The sequence below is a fragment of the Pleurodeles waltl genome, chromosome 9 (genome assembly GCF_031143425.1).
Source record: "Pleurodeles waltl isolate 20211129_DDA chromosome 9, aPleWal1.hap1.20221129, whole genome shotgun sequence".
In the NCBI taxonomy this organism is placed as follows: domain Eukaryota; kingdom Metazoa; phylum Chordata; class Amphibia; order Caudata; family Salamandridae; genus Pleurodeles; species Pleurodeles waltl.
In genome coordinates this window covers 94,121,348-94,135,275 of record NC_090448.1, presented here as the reverse complement: position 1 = coordinate 94,135,275, position 13,928 = coordinate 94,121,348, and the positions used below count along the sequence as shown (strand labels likewise).

General features: G+C 42.0%; 1 protein-coding gene across 5 annotated transcripts in view; it reads left to right on the top strand.

Annotated features, from left to right (window-relative positions):
* The window catches only part of ITPR1 (inositol 1,4,5-trisphosphate receptor type 1), a 1,104,774-nt gene that overhangs the window by 567,130 nt on the left and 523,716 nt on the right, over window positions 1-13,928 (top strand). For all 5 annotated transcript variants that reach the window (XM_069206352.1, XM_069206351.1, XM_069206348.1 and 2 more), the window contains exons 23-24: window positions 1,140-1,330; window positions 3,156-3,291. In XM_069206352.1, the coding sequence (XP_069062453.1) occupies window positions 1,140-1,330; window positions 3,156-3,291 (327 nt within the window). The remainder of the gene's footprint in view (window positions 1-1,139; window positions 1,331-3,155; window positions 3,292-13,928) is intronic.

Here is a 13,928-nt window from a genome sequence, read left to right as displayed (position 1 = left end):
GAAAAACAGATCCTACGTAAATGTCAAACACATTAAGGCACAACTAAGAAGCATTTTTTAATCTTTGGTTTTCTATGTGATGTGGTCTCAGTGTGTATTTTTGATTCACCTGTATTCAATGTACTGTACAGGATTACAATTAGATCTTTCTATGTAAGGAGAAAACACTGTGATGACTTCAAATCAGTCTTTCTCCAATACACATCTGATCCATCAATCCTGTTCTTCACTATTGTGGTCCATACTAGTCAGGAAGAACATGCACTACATCTATGTTTTTTAAGTTATTTAAACTACATTATTTCTTTAATAAAAAATCGGCCTTCAACCAGTGTTTCATTGACTGAACATTTTCAAGACATTAATCATGCATCTATATTGTCATTCAAGTTAGTTCAATTCCATAGTTCGTAGGACTGAATCTCTATTTTGAATACAAGTCCCAAATACCATCAGTGTCAAACAAATACAGCAAGCTACGTAGCACCCAGGAGGATGTAGAAATTTCAAAGTTTTTTTTTTATTAGGAAAACATTAGGTTTTTTGATGGTTATGCCCAGGGTAATAGAACCTACACATCTGACAATTGAAATTAAGGGTGGTGCATTGAATATATGCAGTAATTGTTCTTGGATTGTAGATTTGGTGTCAGGATTAAAATTAGATTGAATATTGTGTCTGACATCGTATATATCTATAGTTTAGAATAGAGATGAGCATGTGAAACTTTGCCCAGAAAATTCAGCTTTATGTTCCAGTGACTGCATATTGTTCCCAAAGAAAGGTTCAACATTAAGGTTAAAATACATAACTAAGATTGACTTTTCTTGTAATTTTACGTACCCTCCGCAACCTATAGATTGATGTTGTTTGGTTTTCCTTGTACACCCAATTCTCACTTCTGTATTTCTATGTGGTATCAATGTTCTGTACAACCCTAGATTCCTCTGGCTAATAAGTGAACTATATCTTAGTTTTGACTGTTTTTGGAGGCACATTTCTGAATGGGAAGGGGTCAGAGTGTCGCTGCCTTATATTGAGTTGTCCGTTTGTCTTGGGTTTAATGTAAGACAATTGAGATATTAAGTGTGGTATACATTGATATTTTTTTTTCTTCCATGGTATGGTTGGTGTTAAAGCTGGAAGCAATGTCATGAGATCGATTCATGGAGTGGGTGAGCTGATGACGCAGGTGGTTCTCCGAGGAGGGGGTTTTCTACCTCTGACCCCCTTGGCAGTCCCGGAGGGTGTCATCAAGCAACAAAGTCAGCCGGAGAAAGAGGACATTTTGGTGATGGACACAAAACTAAAGATCATAGAGATACTGCAGGTATTTGAGGGCCTAGAACTTGATAGGCTTGTGGCTTCCCCGCCCAATGAATTGTCTTTGAACGTCTTCTGTCCCTGATTTCGAATACCAATTGCCAAAGAAATCTCTTAAATTCAGTGGGAGATGTTCAGGGATCGCTACATTTTGCGGGTACTTTGATGGTGCTCAGGTGGCTTCAGTAGGGTTCTAAACATAGGATGGGGTGGCAAGTTTCTGATCAATGTGTGAGCTTCAAAACACCAGTCTGATATATTTTAATTATTTCTATGGTCTGAAGGCCAAGCAAACTTGAGCATTGTTACCAGACACCCTCACTCCCAGGTTCATTGACTTTAAGCCTAATGTCCATAGAGCCAGATACTACGATTTGAAATGAATATTTTGACTAAGGGTGTACTATGGCAGGGCTACCATGTGTCAGTGAGAGCATGGTCTTTGGGGATCTCCGAACATGTATGTGTGACTGAGAGCATGTCATAAGTACATGTGACATAGGAAATAACTTTCACCATATGTGACATCATTACATGAATGACTCAAACAGAATTTTTTTAAGAATCTGAGAAATTTTAAATGCAGAAAAATAATCTGCAAAAATGTTCATAATATGGAACATTTTTCTGCACTTTAAATTACTCCTCCTTAAAATAATGGCAGCATTTTTCAGTTATAAATATGGCACAGTGTCCACTAACCACTGGGAGCAAGAAAGGTGGGTAGGAGCACACAGGCTCACATCTCAGCACCACTACCCCATTGCATCTTGGTCAATGTAGTACAGTTTTACGCTGATTTCCGAGTTCGTCAGAAATAATTACCAAAGCTGGTGCAGCCATTACTATATCTCTAGACAAATCTTTCCGGATTATTCCGTGATCAGTAGAGAATTTTTCTGGGATTGCTGGACATGCTGCCATAAATGTCCTCAGGTAACAGTACCGCTCTGGGCACACAGTCTCAAGAGCTTGTCACCTTGTTATCATGCTCCAATATTGAGTGGACAAGGACTTGTATAAGAATTAATACCTCCATTTGCCATCTCTATGCCCCAGCCTGGGTCTTAAATCTGACTGAGCACTTCATTATCAGGCCTTTCTAGCTGCCACCTGGTGCTTATAAAGTAAAATAAACGCAGCCTTCCCATAACTTTAAAAGGAAAATGTGACCCTGTACTACCTTATGGTGTCTTGGAGCTACTTGGAGCTCACGATTGACTGGTTGGAGACACCTGGTATAGTGCAAAGAGGTCATAAAAGGGTGGCTGAGTATGTTATGCGATAAGAAAAAACATTTTGAGTATCAAAGTGCAGACAAACTAACACCTAGTTGAAAAAATATGAAACGATGAAATGGGAGGCTGTTTTCCTCTGACGTGCCATACGCTTCATATAATTATTGTGATCTAGTAGCCTTCCTGATGTGGACAAAGATAACAATCTGTTGTGTTTTTAAAGTCCTTGCGTCTAAGAGTTTTTTTGTTCACAATTTATGCTGCTGAAGCACCTTTGCCATTGTGGGGTCTGAATGAGAAGCCAATATTTGGGGATGTGATCCTTGGATTTGCATGTTCTATGGAGAGTAGAGTGTTACCACCAACTGGCGTAGTCCGAGAAAAACTCATTTGTCTACTGTGCTATAGTTCTTCAACTTCTGTCTCCAGAGTAGAGTTATGCACCTGACAACCCCTCATTTCCATCTCTCACATGGGGTTACATGCTGGGTACATACGGTGAGGTTGGCTGACAATGTCTTAGTGGGATTTTGAGCAGATAAGAGTTACGTAATATCTATCTCTGCTTTGTCTCTATTTGATGTGAAATTGCAGTTCATCTTGAATGTACGACTAGATTACAGGATATCCTGTTTGCTCTGCATCTTCAAATGTGAGTTTGACGAGAGCAATGCACAGATGTCGGATTCTACAGCAGGCGGCGTGATGGAAGGACCAAGCAATGTACCAGGTTAGTCCTCTTCTTCAGGGGCTCAACTGTTACCCTTTATATCTCCTCAGCTTAACTGGAGAAATGGTCAAAATAGTTGTCTTTCAACCATGGTGACAGACTGGTTTAGTGGCAAATTGGTAATTATATTACTATATTATCAAATGCACTACCTCGCTATATGGGAGCATAGCGTGTGAGGTTCCTCTGAATACATTGTACGGTATGAAGGAGTTGGACCAATGCGATTAACAGGGTATGGGTACAGGTGGTAGGCGGTCTCCTGGGTCTGTTTAGTCCTTTGGATAGGCTCTGAGTATCAGGTTGTAGCAGAGTTAAGGTCTGCGGTTTATTCAAAATCTTAGACCCTGAAATGAGAAGTTGGTCAATATATTTTTTTCCCCCTCAATTTATGCATATATGTATATTAGATGTTGATTACTTTTTTAAACATCCAGTCTCAGCTCAGTCTCATGTTCTTCCTCAGTCTATAAAATAAGTACTATTGAGTTGGTTACTTACTGCACTTGTTTTGTGTTGTAAGTCTGACTTTTCAAAAGATAGAAATTTTGATTGGGATACTTACCATGGCTGGAAGAAGACTTAACTATTCACTTATACTCTTGAAGTTTTTCTGCCATCTGGTTCTACTAGAAACAGCAGATTTGCTACATATGAACACAAATCAGAGTAGAATTGGTTGCACCCTTAATCGGTTGCAGGTTTTCTGCCATCAGTAAGTCAGTTACTGGCATTATACGTGTCTTTGAATAGATTATGCCCCATGATTTTACATACAGGTGTTCCTCTGTGTTTTAATATTTGTTGAGAACCAAAGATACAAGCCAAAGTTTTTGCAGATAAGCACCAGTGTCGGGCAGAAGTCCTCAATTGTTGAAGAGTAGGCATATGTACACCCTGCCCAGAAATTTAGCATCTGATTTGCACATGTTTACAGAGCTAAGTACTACTTACCAAGTTACACAATGTTACAGCAGTAGTTGGTTTACTTGGCTGTTGTTGAGCAGTAGCCTGTGGAAGCAGAGTGCAAAACAATTACATTAACACCGATTCCAAAACAGACTACCTATATCTCTATCCTGAAGGCATGTTTTAATGCACAATTTCCACCCTCCACCTAAACGTACTGTCATGCACTAAAGCCAAACATGAAAGGACTCAAGATAATTTAGAATATTAACCCACTACTTAAATATGAAGGATGTGAGCTGTGCTGGATTCAGGCTTTAAGTGCAGTTCAGAATGTCTCTAAGAAGCTGTTTAGGTAAAGTAATGATATTGGTAATCTGAATTTAATCTTTTTTTTTTTTGCATAGTGTTTGCCTGCTAACTTCACGCGGCACTAGCAACCACATATTTGGAGGTGCACAACCCCACTGGCGGGGTACACAGCATTATGAACTGTGACGAGGTGCATCCTGTAAATTTTATAAACACTTTTAATAGGACTGTTAGATGTACATGACTGGTTAGCACATTCCTTACTGTGAAATGTAAAATGGCATCCCTGTCCAGCATTGCCATATGCTCAGGATAAACCCAAATTTAGAAAAATCAAGTTGCTTGTAAAGATTTTGAAGTCCTTTGTTGTCACAGGACTGGTGACGTCCAAGGTGCTACCTCACGAGTTTTGTCTGACACTTTGTTTCATGGTCTAAGAAGAAAACTGTGATACATTATTCCTGTCACATTAGCAAGGCATAGCCTTATTATCTCAAAACCAAGCTTACAGGGACAGCTCCTTCACAATTGTGAAGGAGCGTCGCCCTCCTGGCTAAGCCAGGAGCTGAAAAATAAAACAATATTTCTTTATCATTTTATCTTTCAGCTCCTGGCTCAGACAGCAGCATGTAAAGGGAGGGACGAGACTGGGCCACAGGAGGGGGAGAAGGCAGGGGGAGGAGGAGAGAGTACATAAGTGTGCATGTGTGTTTACCCAGTTGTCTTAGGCCGACCAAACACACATGCTCACTTAGGTTTCTCCAATCTGGCTGTGTTGAACAGCATGGCTGGAGAAACTGCACAGACCCCAGCGCAGTATTTTGAGCGGCTGTCCGGGCATCTTAGACCAATCCTGATGCTGCTTTCATGCTTGTTTTAGCATGAAACCAGCGCCAGGATTGCTGGGGAGCCTGTGCTGGTGTCCCTGTGAATTGTGGGGCATCAGAAGAAGGGCAGAAAAGCAGGGGAGCAAGGCGGCGGTGACCGGAAGAGGTACGTTTTTAATTTTTTTTTTTTTAATCCTCACTCGTCCCCTCCTGCCTGACCCTCCTACTCATGTGGGGCATGTAATGCTCACATATTGAGGGATGCCTGGCCACTCTTCCACTGTAGTTAGGGCACACATTTGAAATGTACCCTGAGAGAATGCTTCCAATACAAAAATAAAATTCCATCTACATCTGCCTGCCAGTAACACAATTTGCTTGAATTTACATGACTGCAACGCTGCTGTGAATGTGATCATTGTTTTCCTCATAATCACATGGACGTGTCCAAGAATACACGTTTAATGCACTTCTTTGTTTGGCCAGTTCACCATGATTGTGAGGGTGTTTTTTCAATATATTTCTGCTGTACAGCGTCGTAAGTGCTTTGTTGGGTCCAGGTAGCACGTTCGCTCTGGTCATTTCTGCCTTCTATTTAGAAGTGGCTTTTAGTGGAGGTGCGGGAAGAGGTGATAGTTAATCAGTATTTTTTTCGAGAACATTTGTTTCAATGAACTGAGGTCTCTGGTTTTGGAGCTGTTATTTTGAACCCTGTAAGGGCGCTTGGGTTACGATTGGCCAGTTTTCAAGGGACGAGCTGTTCTCGCCGCACCTGCCCTGATACTCCTGCGGGCCTCTGTTCCCAGCAGCCACTGACGGCTCGTTGGTTCATGTTCTCATCCTGGCTGCCGAGGAATGTTTGATTTGTATTAATGTTCTGTCCACACTGCTGCGGTTCCTCTCGGTCTCTGTTTTTCTGTAACTGGGACATTACAGCTATCTAGCTTCAAATTCCTTCAGAATTTAAGTTGTTTTTGTTTTGAAGAAAATGTGATTGTTGAAAAGCACTGCAGCAGGATTAGCTTGGATGGTTTCTTTTCGTTAGTCCGTGCTTATTTTTTGGGCAAACACGAGCTATGGACAGGTTTAGTTGCTTTCACAAGTCCAGGGTTTATTTCAAGCTGCTGTTTGGTTTCTTTCTACACAGGCTGGAGCCAAGTTTAAGCAAACTGTAGATCTCTTATTGGCTGCCAGTGACGTCAACGTACGTATGTACGCAGTCATGTTGATATCTAAAATATTTTTATATATATTTTTCCTCTTAAGTTGCTAGTTTCAACTTTTGGCTCTTCATAGGAGTCCTAACTATCCACTGAATTGAAGAGGATGCTAGTGTATTAAGGCTTGGGTTGTTGAACCTCAAGTATTCCTGGTGTCTTAAACCCACCCTGGAGTCTGTACATGTCCTGGCCTCCTAGGATGCACGTTATAGGTACTTACGAAGTGAACTGTATGGCCAGGTCATATACGTGCACACAACTGTACATGATTATAGTGAAACTTTTCTGGCCTATCTCTCTTTCCGCAGGAGAAATCTGTATGTTCTGCTCTTTCTTTGGGCCTTGCAGTAAAATGGGTTTCTCCACACAGCCAATTGCTTAGCTGAGACCTATTGGCTTTGTCAGTGCCTCTTTTATAAGACATGACGTGTAAATGATTCTTAGAACGATTTATTCCTAAACAGGTGTCCAACAGTCCCACAGCCATGTTTAGTGCCATAATAAATTAATGGATTCACTTTAATTGTTATCTTCTGTTCAAAATGTTCCTTCCAAATGCAATATTTTGTCATTGTGCCTCGTGATCACGTGTGTTTCACACTGGTGAACTCACCTAAGAAGGTTGTGTGTGGCTCCATCTCTGCAGGCTTCATTTCCATGCCACCTACTGCATGCTTGTGAACCACCTCTTCCTATCGACCGACTGCGTAACTCAGCCTCAACAGCAATCCAGGCTGAGATTGACCCTTTCCAACATTAAATTCTAGATCTGATGCAGTTGTTTGTGTGCCCATTGCTGGTGCAGTGGTACAGATACCTCTTAATGGACAGAGCTGCAGGCCTTGGACGGGTATGGGGACAACCCCTTGGCATTCTGCTTGGCAGCCCTCTCACAATTCATCATTGTAATTTACGTATCATTTGTGTTTTAGATGCTGGTGTAAAATGTGGATGGAATGTCCTTTTATAATTTACTTGGAGCACAGTGCCAGCCTGGCTCTGTTCTACTGTTATATATTTTCATTTCATTAAATTACGAAAGACCGTTTGCTTCTCTTTGCCAAATAACTTTCCATAGTTGAATTCCATGAAATGTTCATATTTCCTAGGACTTGGTAACGGTTTTGCAAATCTGTAGCATGGTAAATTATGGGAATCCAACTCCATTGTGCTTTTTTTTCATTGAAAGATGGGACTGTCAGCCACCTGGGCTTGAATCCCCAGTCTTGGCTGGATTTTGAACTCCATATCCATTGTTACTGTCCTGAGGAACCTTACTAACGTGGATTGTGTTGAAACAGTGGTTCACCAGGTGCCTGATTTAGGACTTCCCGGCTGTTCACCTGGGCTGGAATCTGGTTTTGTGCTGCTGAACTATGAGAGGTACTTGGTGGGAAGTAAATCACAGATTAACGCATAATGGGTTCGTTTGTCCAGAGCTGGTTCCAAGCACTGCACTAAAACCAACCTGCTCCCTTAAACACAACAGATGTGGTGGTTTGGAGGTCAGGTAGTTAATACTAAAGTTTTTTGTTCCACGAGTGGCTGGTGGTCTTTTAATGTGTCCCTGAACGACCTTAAAACCTGTTTGCCTTTATCGCTTTATAAATCATTATGCAATTAGTTTGGAAGTTACAAACGGCCAGTTCAAAATATTAAGTAATGTGCAGTTTTTGTATGCAAAAGCTTTTTTCCTGCATTTGTGTCAGTACATTTGAAATAATCATATTTGTTATCTGATGCTTGTTTAGACAGGGCATTGGATGCTAATTTGGGGCACGGGTTGAAGTGAAGCAGGCCTAAGTTTTGGTAAATTTAGGTTTTTGGTTTTCTTTGTATTTTTTTTTCTACCTTAAGTTTATTTTTAGATAAATTTGATTCCCATAGGCAGGGCGTCAGATGCAGGCCCTGGAACCTGTAGGAAGAATCCATTCTAAATTTTGATAACCAAATAAATGAAGGTCATTTAAATACTTGGTTGTGCATGAAAATTAGTCCACATAGACCTCGAAAGGGAATACAATTTACATGAGCTTTGTGTACATTGAGCAAGCTACCAGAGGCGAAGCCTTTTTGTGAGACTTGATTTAGATGCTGAATTCAGTGAACAAAACCAACCTAGATGAGTTTACGTATCTTTTTCGATGGAAGACAATCCTCGTTCTCATTTGTTGAGTTATCAGTCTCGGGAAGATGGTTCAGAGGCAAACGCTTCGCTGTGAGAGGCTTGTCCAAGAAGGATCCGCAGACGTTTGTGAGGTTCTCAGGCACTCAGAGCTTCAGGGTCACTGTGTACAAGCTGCATTTGATGTCTTTCAGCTATGTGAGATTTTTTGTTTGTTAAATAATTTCTCAAATTCCTTCTTTTTTGTTTCTTGCTAAGCTTCAGAGTGCCATACAGTATTACTTGATTTCACCCTGCCAGATGCTCATGGTTAGTTGCCTGCATCCACGCCCTTTGTGTCTTAAATCAAGTAACCTCACCACCCCACCCCACTCCGAAGGGCCCTGTCTTGATGTGTTCACCTTTTCTGCACGCCTCCTGTCCTGTCCAATTCCGTTTCAGCCCCATGGACTTTTCCTGCATCATGAAGAAATATGTATTCCAGTCAGATCCTTGTAAGGTTGTCAGCATGTACTCTATACTTATCTTTATGCTGGTGTGCACCAAAATGGTATCTACCATAAATTACACACTACTGAAATTACCAAGGCCATCGTGATGTGGTATATGAGCATTTACTGCTGCTGTAGTACAGAGTTTGTTCTGGTTAGTCTCCTAAGGCTGTTAGCCTGCAGTGTTTTGTTTCGATGCAAGCCCTACTCATGGCTCTTTCCGTTCTTACAGCATTTTTATGCTGCCCGGTTTTCACTGTTTTTCGTGGATTTCAGCCTTTTTTCATTGTTTTCAAAGTTTTGCAAACCTTTTGAATTCATTGATTATTCTACTGGCTCACCACATAAAATAGACAACTGTTTTTCAGTGTTTACAAAATGCTTTTCTTTGCAGTTATTGTTAAGGCACATATTTAAAGACGTAGTAATGCAGGATATGTATTGTGTTTCTGTTGGCAGTGTGCCCAATGGGCTTTTGTTACATTGTTTTATTTTTAGGAAGTATGTGTTTCACAAACTCACATCTTGTTCCCTGTCACATTCACTCTGTCAAGATTCTGTTAGGTTTACAGGACTACTAATGGATTAAAAATGTAAAAGTGCTATATTCAAATGTTTTAATAAAAATGCCTGGATACAATGAGGGGTCATTCATCTACTCCTTACTGAGTTTTATGATATTGGAGTGTGATCAACCTGGTTAAAAGCATATAGTACCTTTTGAAACCTCTGAAAAATTTTAATTGCACCAGATTAATGTGTAGCCCTGCATTCTAAGGCACCTGACATTTGATGCTTCAAGGGTGCTCGCCACTGCTTTCAGAACGCTTTGTCTGACTACCTTAAGGTTGTGCTGCTTTTGTGTGTGGACATTAATAACCAAGTGTCCCCATAGCAGATGTCTCATATAAGTTAAACTCAGTCTCTCTCACTTTCCATCTTTGAACAATGTTCAAGGTTGTCGCTGTGAAGTTTGCCAGTGTTTTATATTTTTACTCTGTTGAGGACTGTTTCTCTTTTGGTGGTGTTTTATCACTTATTATATGTTTAAACCTAAAGCAGGATAACCTAGTCACTTGTTACTGCGCCACCTGCAACTAGATTGTGAAATGCCTCAAAACCTGTTAATTCAGACTTTTACTTTCTATAAAATGTGTACGCCCGTGCACCGTGAACACTGCACTGCCCTCTTCCTTGTATGTAAACTCCCCCAGCTAATCCCAACGCTGTAATCAAAACCTGCTTCCTTCGTGGCCTTTATACCCTAAATGTCTTTCCTTTTTTCTTTCTCCCATTGGCTTGCGTAAGCTTATGCTGCAGAGCTCTGGATTGACTCCATAGCCATTTACCAGCCGCGTGAAGCTGCTAACCTGCTTAACTTCTGTTCTTTTACATCTGGTGCATGACTGCTGCTGTTGTGCTGCTATTTGTTAGTTTCTTTGTGAACCCCTTGGTTTTAATGCAGAGTAATTGTGCAGCAACCCCACAGGAGACATTATGTTGCATGATTCCCAAGATTTACTACAAATACGGGGTCGCTTCCACAGCTCCCAGTCCAGGGCACAATTTCTACTGGTGAGGTTCCTAGACACATTTCCCAGGGACCTCCTTGTGTGGAAGGGGAAACTCAATGACATGATGCACGTGGTGCATATGTATCCTGCGTGAAGGTGGCAGCACAGTGCCAAAACAATATATTTATCCCAGTACAAGAACGCTTTACTTGTTTTTGTGCAGGGATGAGGTGCCAAGCACCTGCCAATCAAGGGGTCCTCTGGAGACAAACACTCAACTGCTGTTACTCTGTGGCATTGTCTGGTTGACCCTAGATTCTTGTCTGTTGCACAGGTGCAAGCTTCTGTTGAACTATATGGTATAAGTAGACTCTCCTTCTTGTTGCTGTGCTGCTGGTCCCAAGCACATGGAGAATAGGTTTGCCTCCTTGAAGGCTGGTGGCCTCCCACCTCTGGTGAGTGGTCATTTTAGATTTCGGACCTCACCAAACATTAATCACCTGATTGTTCCAACCTTGCACTTGTGCTCTGCAGTTAGTAGCCACAAAGGCATACAGGTAGGTACTAAAAGGTACCACCTCCTGTCAAAACTGTGCCTCAGGAAACCAGCTACAGAGGCATTGTAGTGAGATTGTCCCAACGCCGGAGATGCATCTTTCCCAGAGTCTCTGCTGATACCTCTTGTTAATCTCTTTGGTTTCTTCCCTAGCTACAGCCTTCAAGGAAGAACTCTACAATAAACAGGCTCCTCAGGTTTATCTGACTATGAGTAGTTGCCCTTTTGCCACAAGCAATATCCACTGCTTGCAAGGGGAGTCGCAGCAAATTCCACAAGAAGTACGGCCACTTCAGCGGCTCTAAAAGTGGAAAGGCTCTTTACGGGTATCTGCAGCACAATTAAATTAGGAAATTGACAAACTTTTTCTTAATTCTGCTGCTTAAATGCAGTGGCAAACACACTGTGGGACAAGCAGTTCTCAGTTATCTTTCCAGATAAAGTGAGCCTTTCTCTTATTCCACCTTGAAAAATGTTGCTGTATTACGTTGTGGTACCTCATGCTATTCTGATTCAACCTTGGCAATCCATGAAGGATTCAGTGCTGAAGAAAATGACTTATATGAAACTACAGTTTTCTAGTGTTTGTGACATTTATAGAGTCACATATGACCCTTGTCCTTCCTTATCATGAGCTCATTACACTTGTGCTGGAAATACAAGGTGAAATGATCGCTGGCAAAGATGGATTTCAGGGCATTTTCACCTCTTTGGATTTTTTCACTGATGTGAGTATGATACCTAAGTGGCACTGGTTTAAGGCCTGCCAGGCTTGTGATTTCATGCTGCAAATGTATGATTACTGGGGACTCCTCTTTGATGATGGAGCGTGATTCAAGAACATAAAGCTATTGAAGATCCAAAGATCAAAGGTGTAAGTAACATGACCACATTTGTCCAGGAGAGCTTTCTTTTGCATACCCTGACCATGATCTAGAGAACTTGGACATCTTACTGGCTGCAAGGAAGTATTTTAATCAGCTCTCAGCACAGGAAGCTAGGGCCTTTGGTCCCCTTCAAATTAATTCAGTCCACTCATTTGCTCAATGGATTATGCAACCTTTTATTGCAATTTTCCTGAAATAGTGAATATAGGCATACGCTGATCCCAACAGTGGTCACAAGGACCCATCAGAAGTGATCTAAGGTGCTGTTCTCCACAGCCTATCACCAGGCGTGGTCCGTCCTTTAGGGCGGAGGGGCCACACCCCACACCTTTTGCCCCTCATGAAGAGTGTCTGTCAGGCTGAACAAAGGTCAGCCTGACAGACACACTTCATTTTCAGCTCAGACAGCCAGGAGTGAGACATGCATGATGTGCGCAGACTCCTGGCTGGCTGAGCTGAACTTTGCTGGGCATGACCTCCTTGGCTCAGCAAAGGTGCCTCGAGGCCCTCCCCTGGGTGACAAGGAATGTGTCACACATTGACTTTGACCTGGGCGCTTCAGGTTCAAGCCCTGAAGCGCCCAGGGTGAGTGTCAATCATTGACACTTCGTCACAGAGTGGAGTGGGGTCAGCAGTCTCACTGACCCCATCCCACTCTGTGACGGGGCTGGGCTTCTGCTTTCCCTCATTGGCTGACCTAATGTCAGCCAATGAGGGAAAGCAGCAGTCCCAACCCTCCTGGGACCTCGAGGCTGAAGGTAAGTGTGTGTGTGTGTGTGTGTGTGTGTGAGATGTCTTAAAATGAATGTTTGGTGCATGTGTGCATGTTTGAATGTTACGAGTGTTAATGCATGTGTGAAAGAATGAGTGTGTGTTGTTTTAAAATGAATGTTTCATGAGTGCATGTTTGAATGTTATGAGTTGTTAACGGATGTGCGTGCATGTCTGAAAGAATGTGTGTTTGTGCTTCCCGCCTGCCCCCCTCCCTCCTAAAGCTGCCGGCCGCCACTGCCTATCACGGTGTTAAACATGACATGCTAAATGCAGCCAGTTGCCCCATATCTGATTCCATTCTGTTAGAGCGCTATCCACTTCCAGCCAAACTGACATCTAAACCCTTTGAGCTTATAACCTCGTGAACTAAACTCTCGCTAATGTAATTGATGCTGCTGGATTGGTGTGCCACTTGTGTGAGCTGCAAGACCCTTGTGTGTCAGAACCTGTAACTGGGACAGAGATCGTGCCAACCTATTTAATCTTTCTTCCGAACGTTCTGTCAGAATTGTATTTGTAGGAGATTGTTTTTACAATTGTTCCACATCCACCTGCCTCCTCGAGTTTAGATACTTCCCACAGTCTGAACGTCTGGCACAATTTTCACTTTTTTCTCCGTAGAGAACAATAGCCTGTGCTTCTTCCGCCAATTGTTTGTGATTTAGGAGGCCATGATGGCAGATGAGCAGCTGCTAATACCAGCATTGACAAATGGATTAGATTTTCCACCGCCTATTGTTGGAAATGGAATCCAACCTTAATTTGTTGTCTGAACACAATGGAGTGTTGGTGGCATTCTCTCTGCATTTTATTGTACTGGTCACGCCTGCTTCGTTTTTTTCAAGTTATGTACAATCTAATTTCCCATGTCTAAGATTGCCTGATTCTGCATTCCCTTTCTCATTTGTTAGTGCTGCGAATCTGTGCAGTTGACACTGAGAGATAGGCAGGATGCAGGAATAGGTAAACATGTTGCTTCCATAGTGACTCGCCGCTTGGTCTTTGGGTCCTTTCTCATCAAC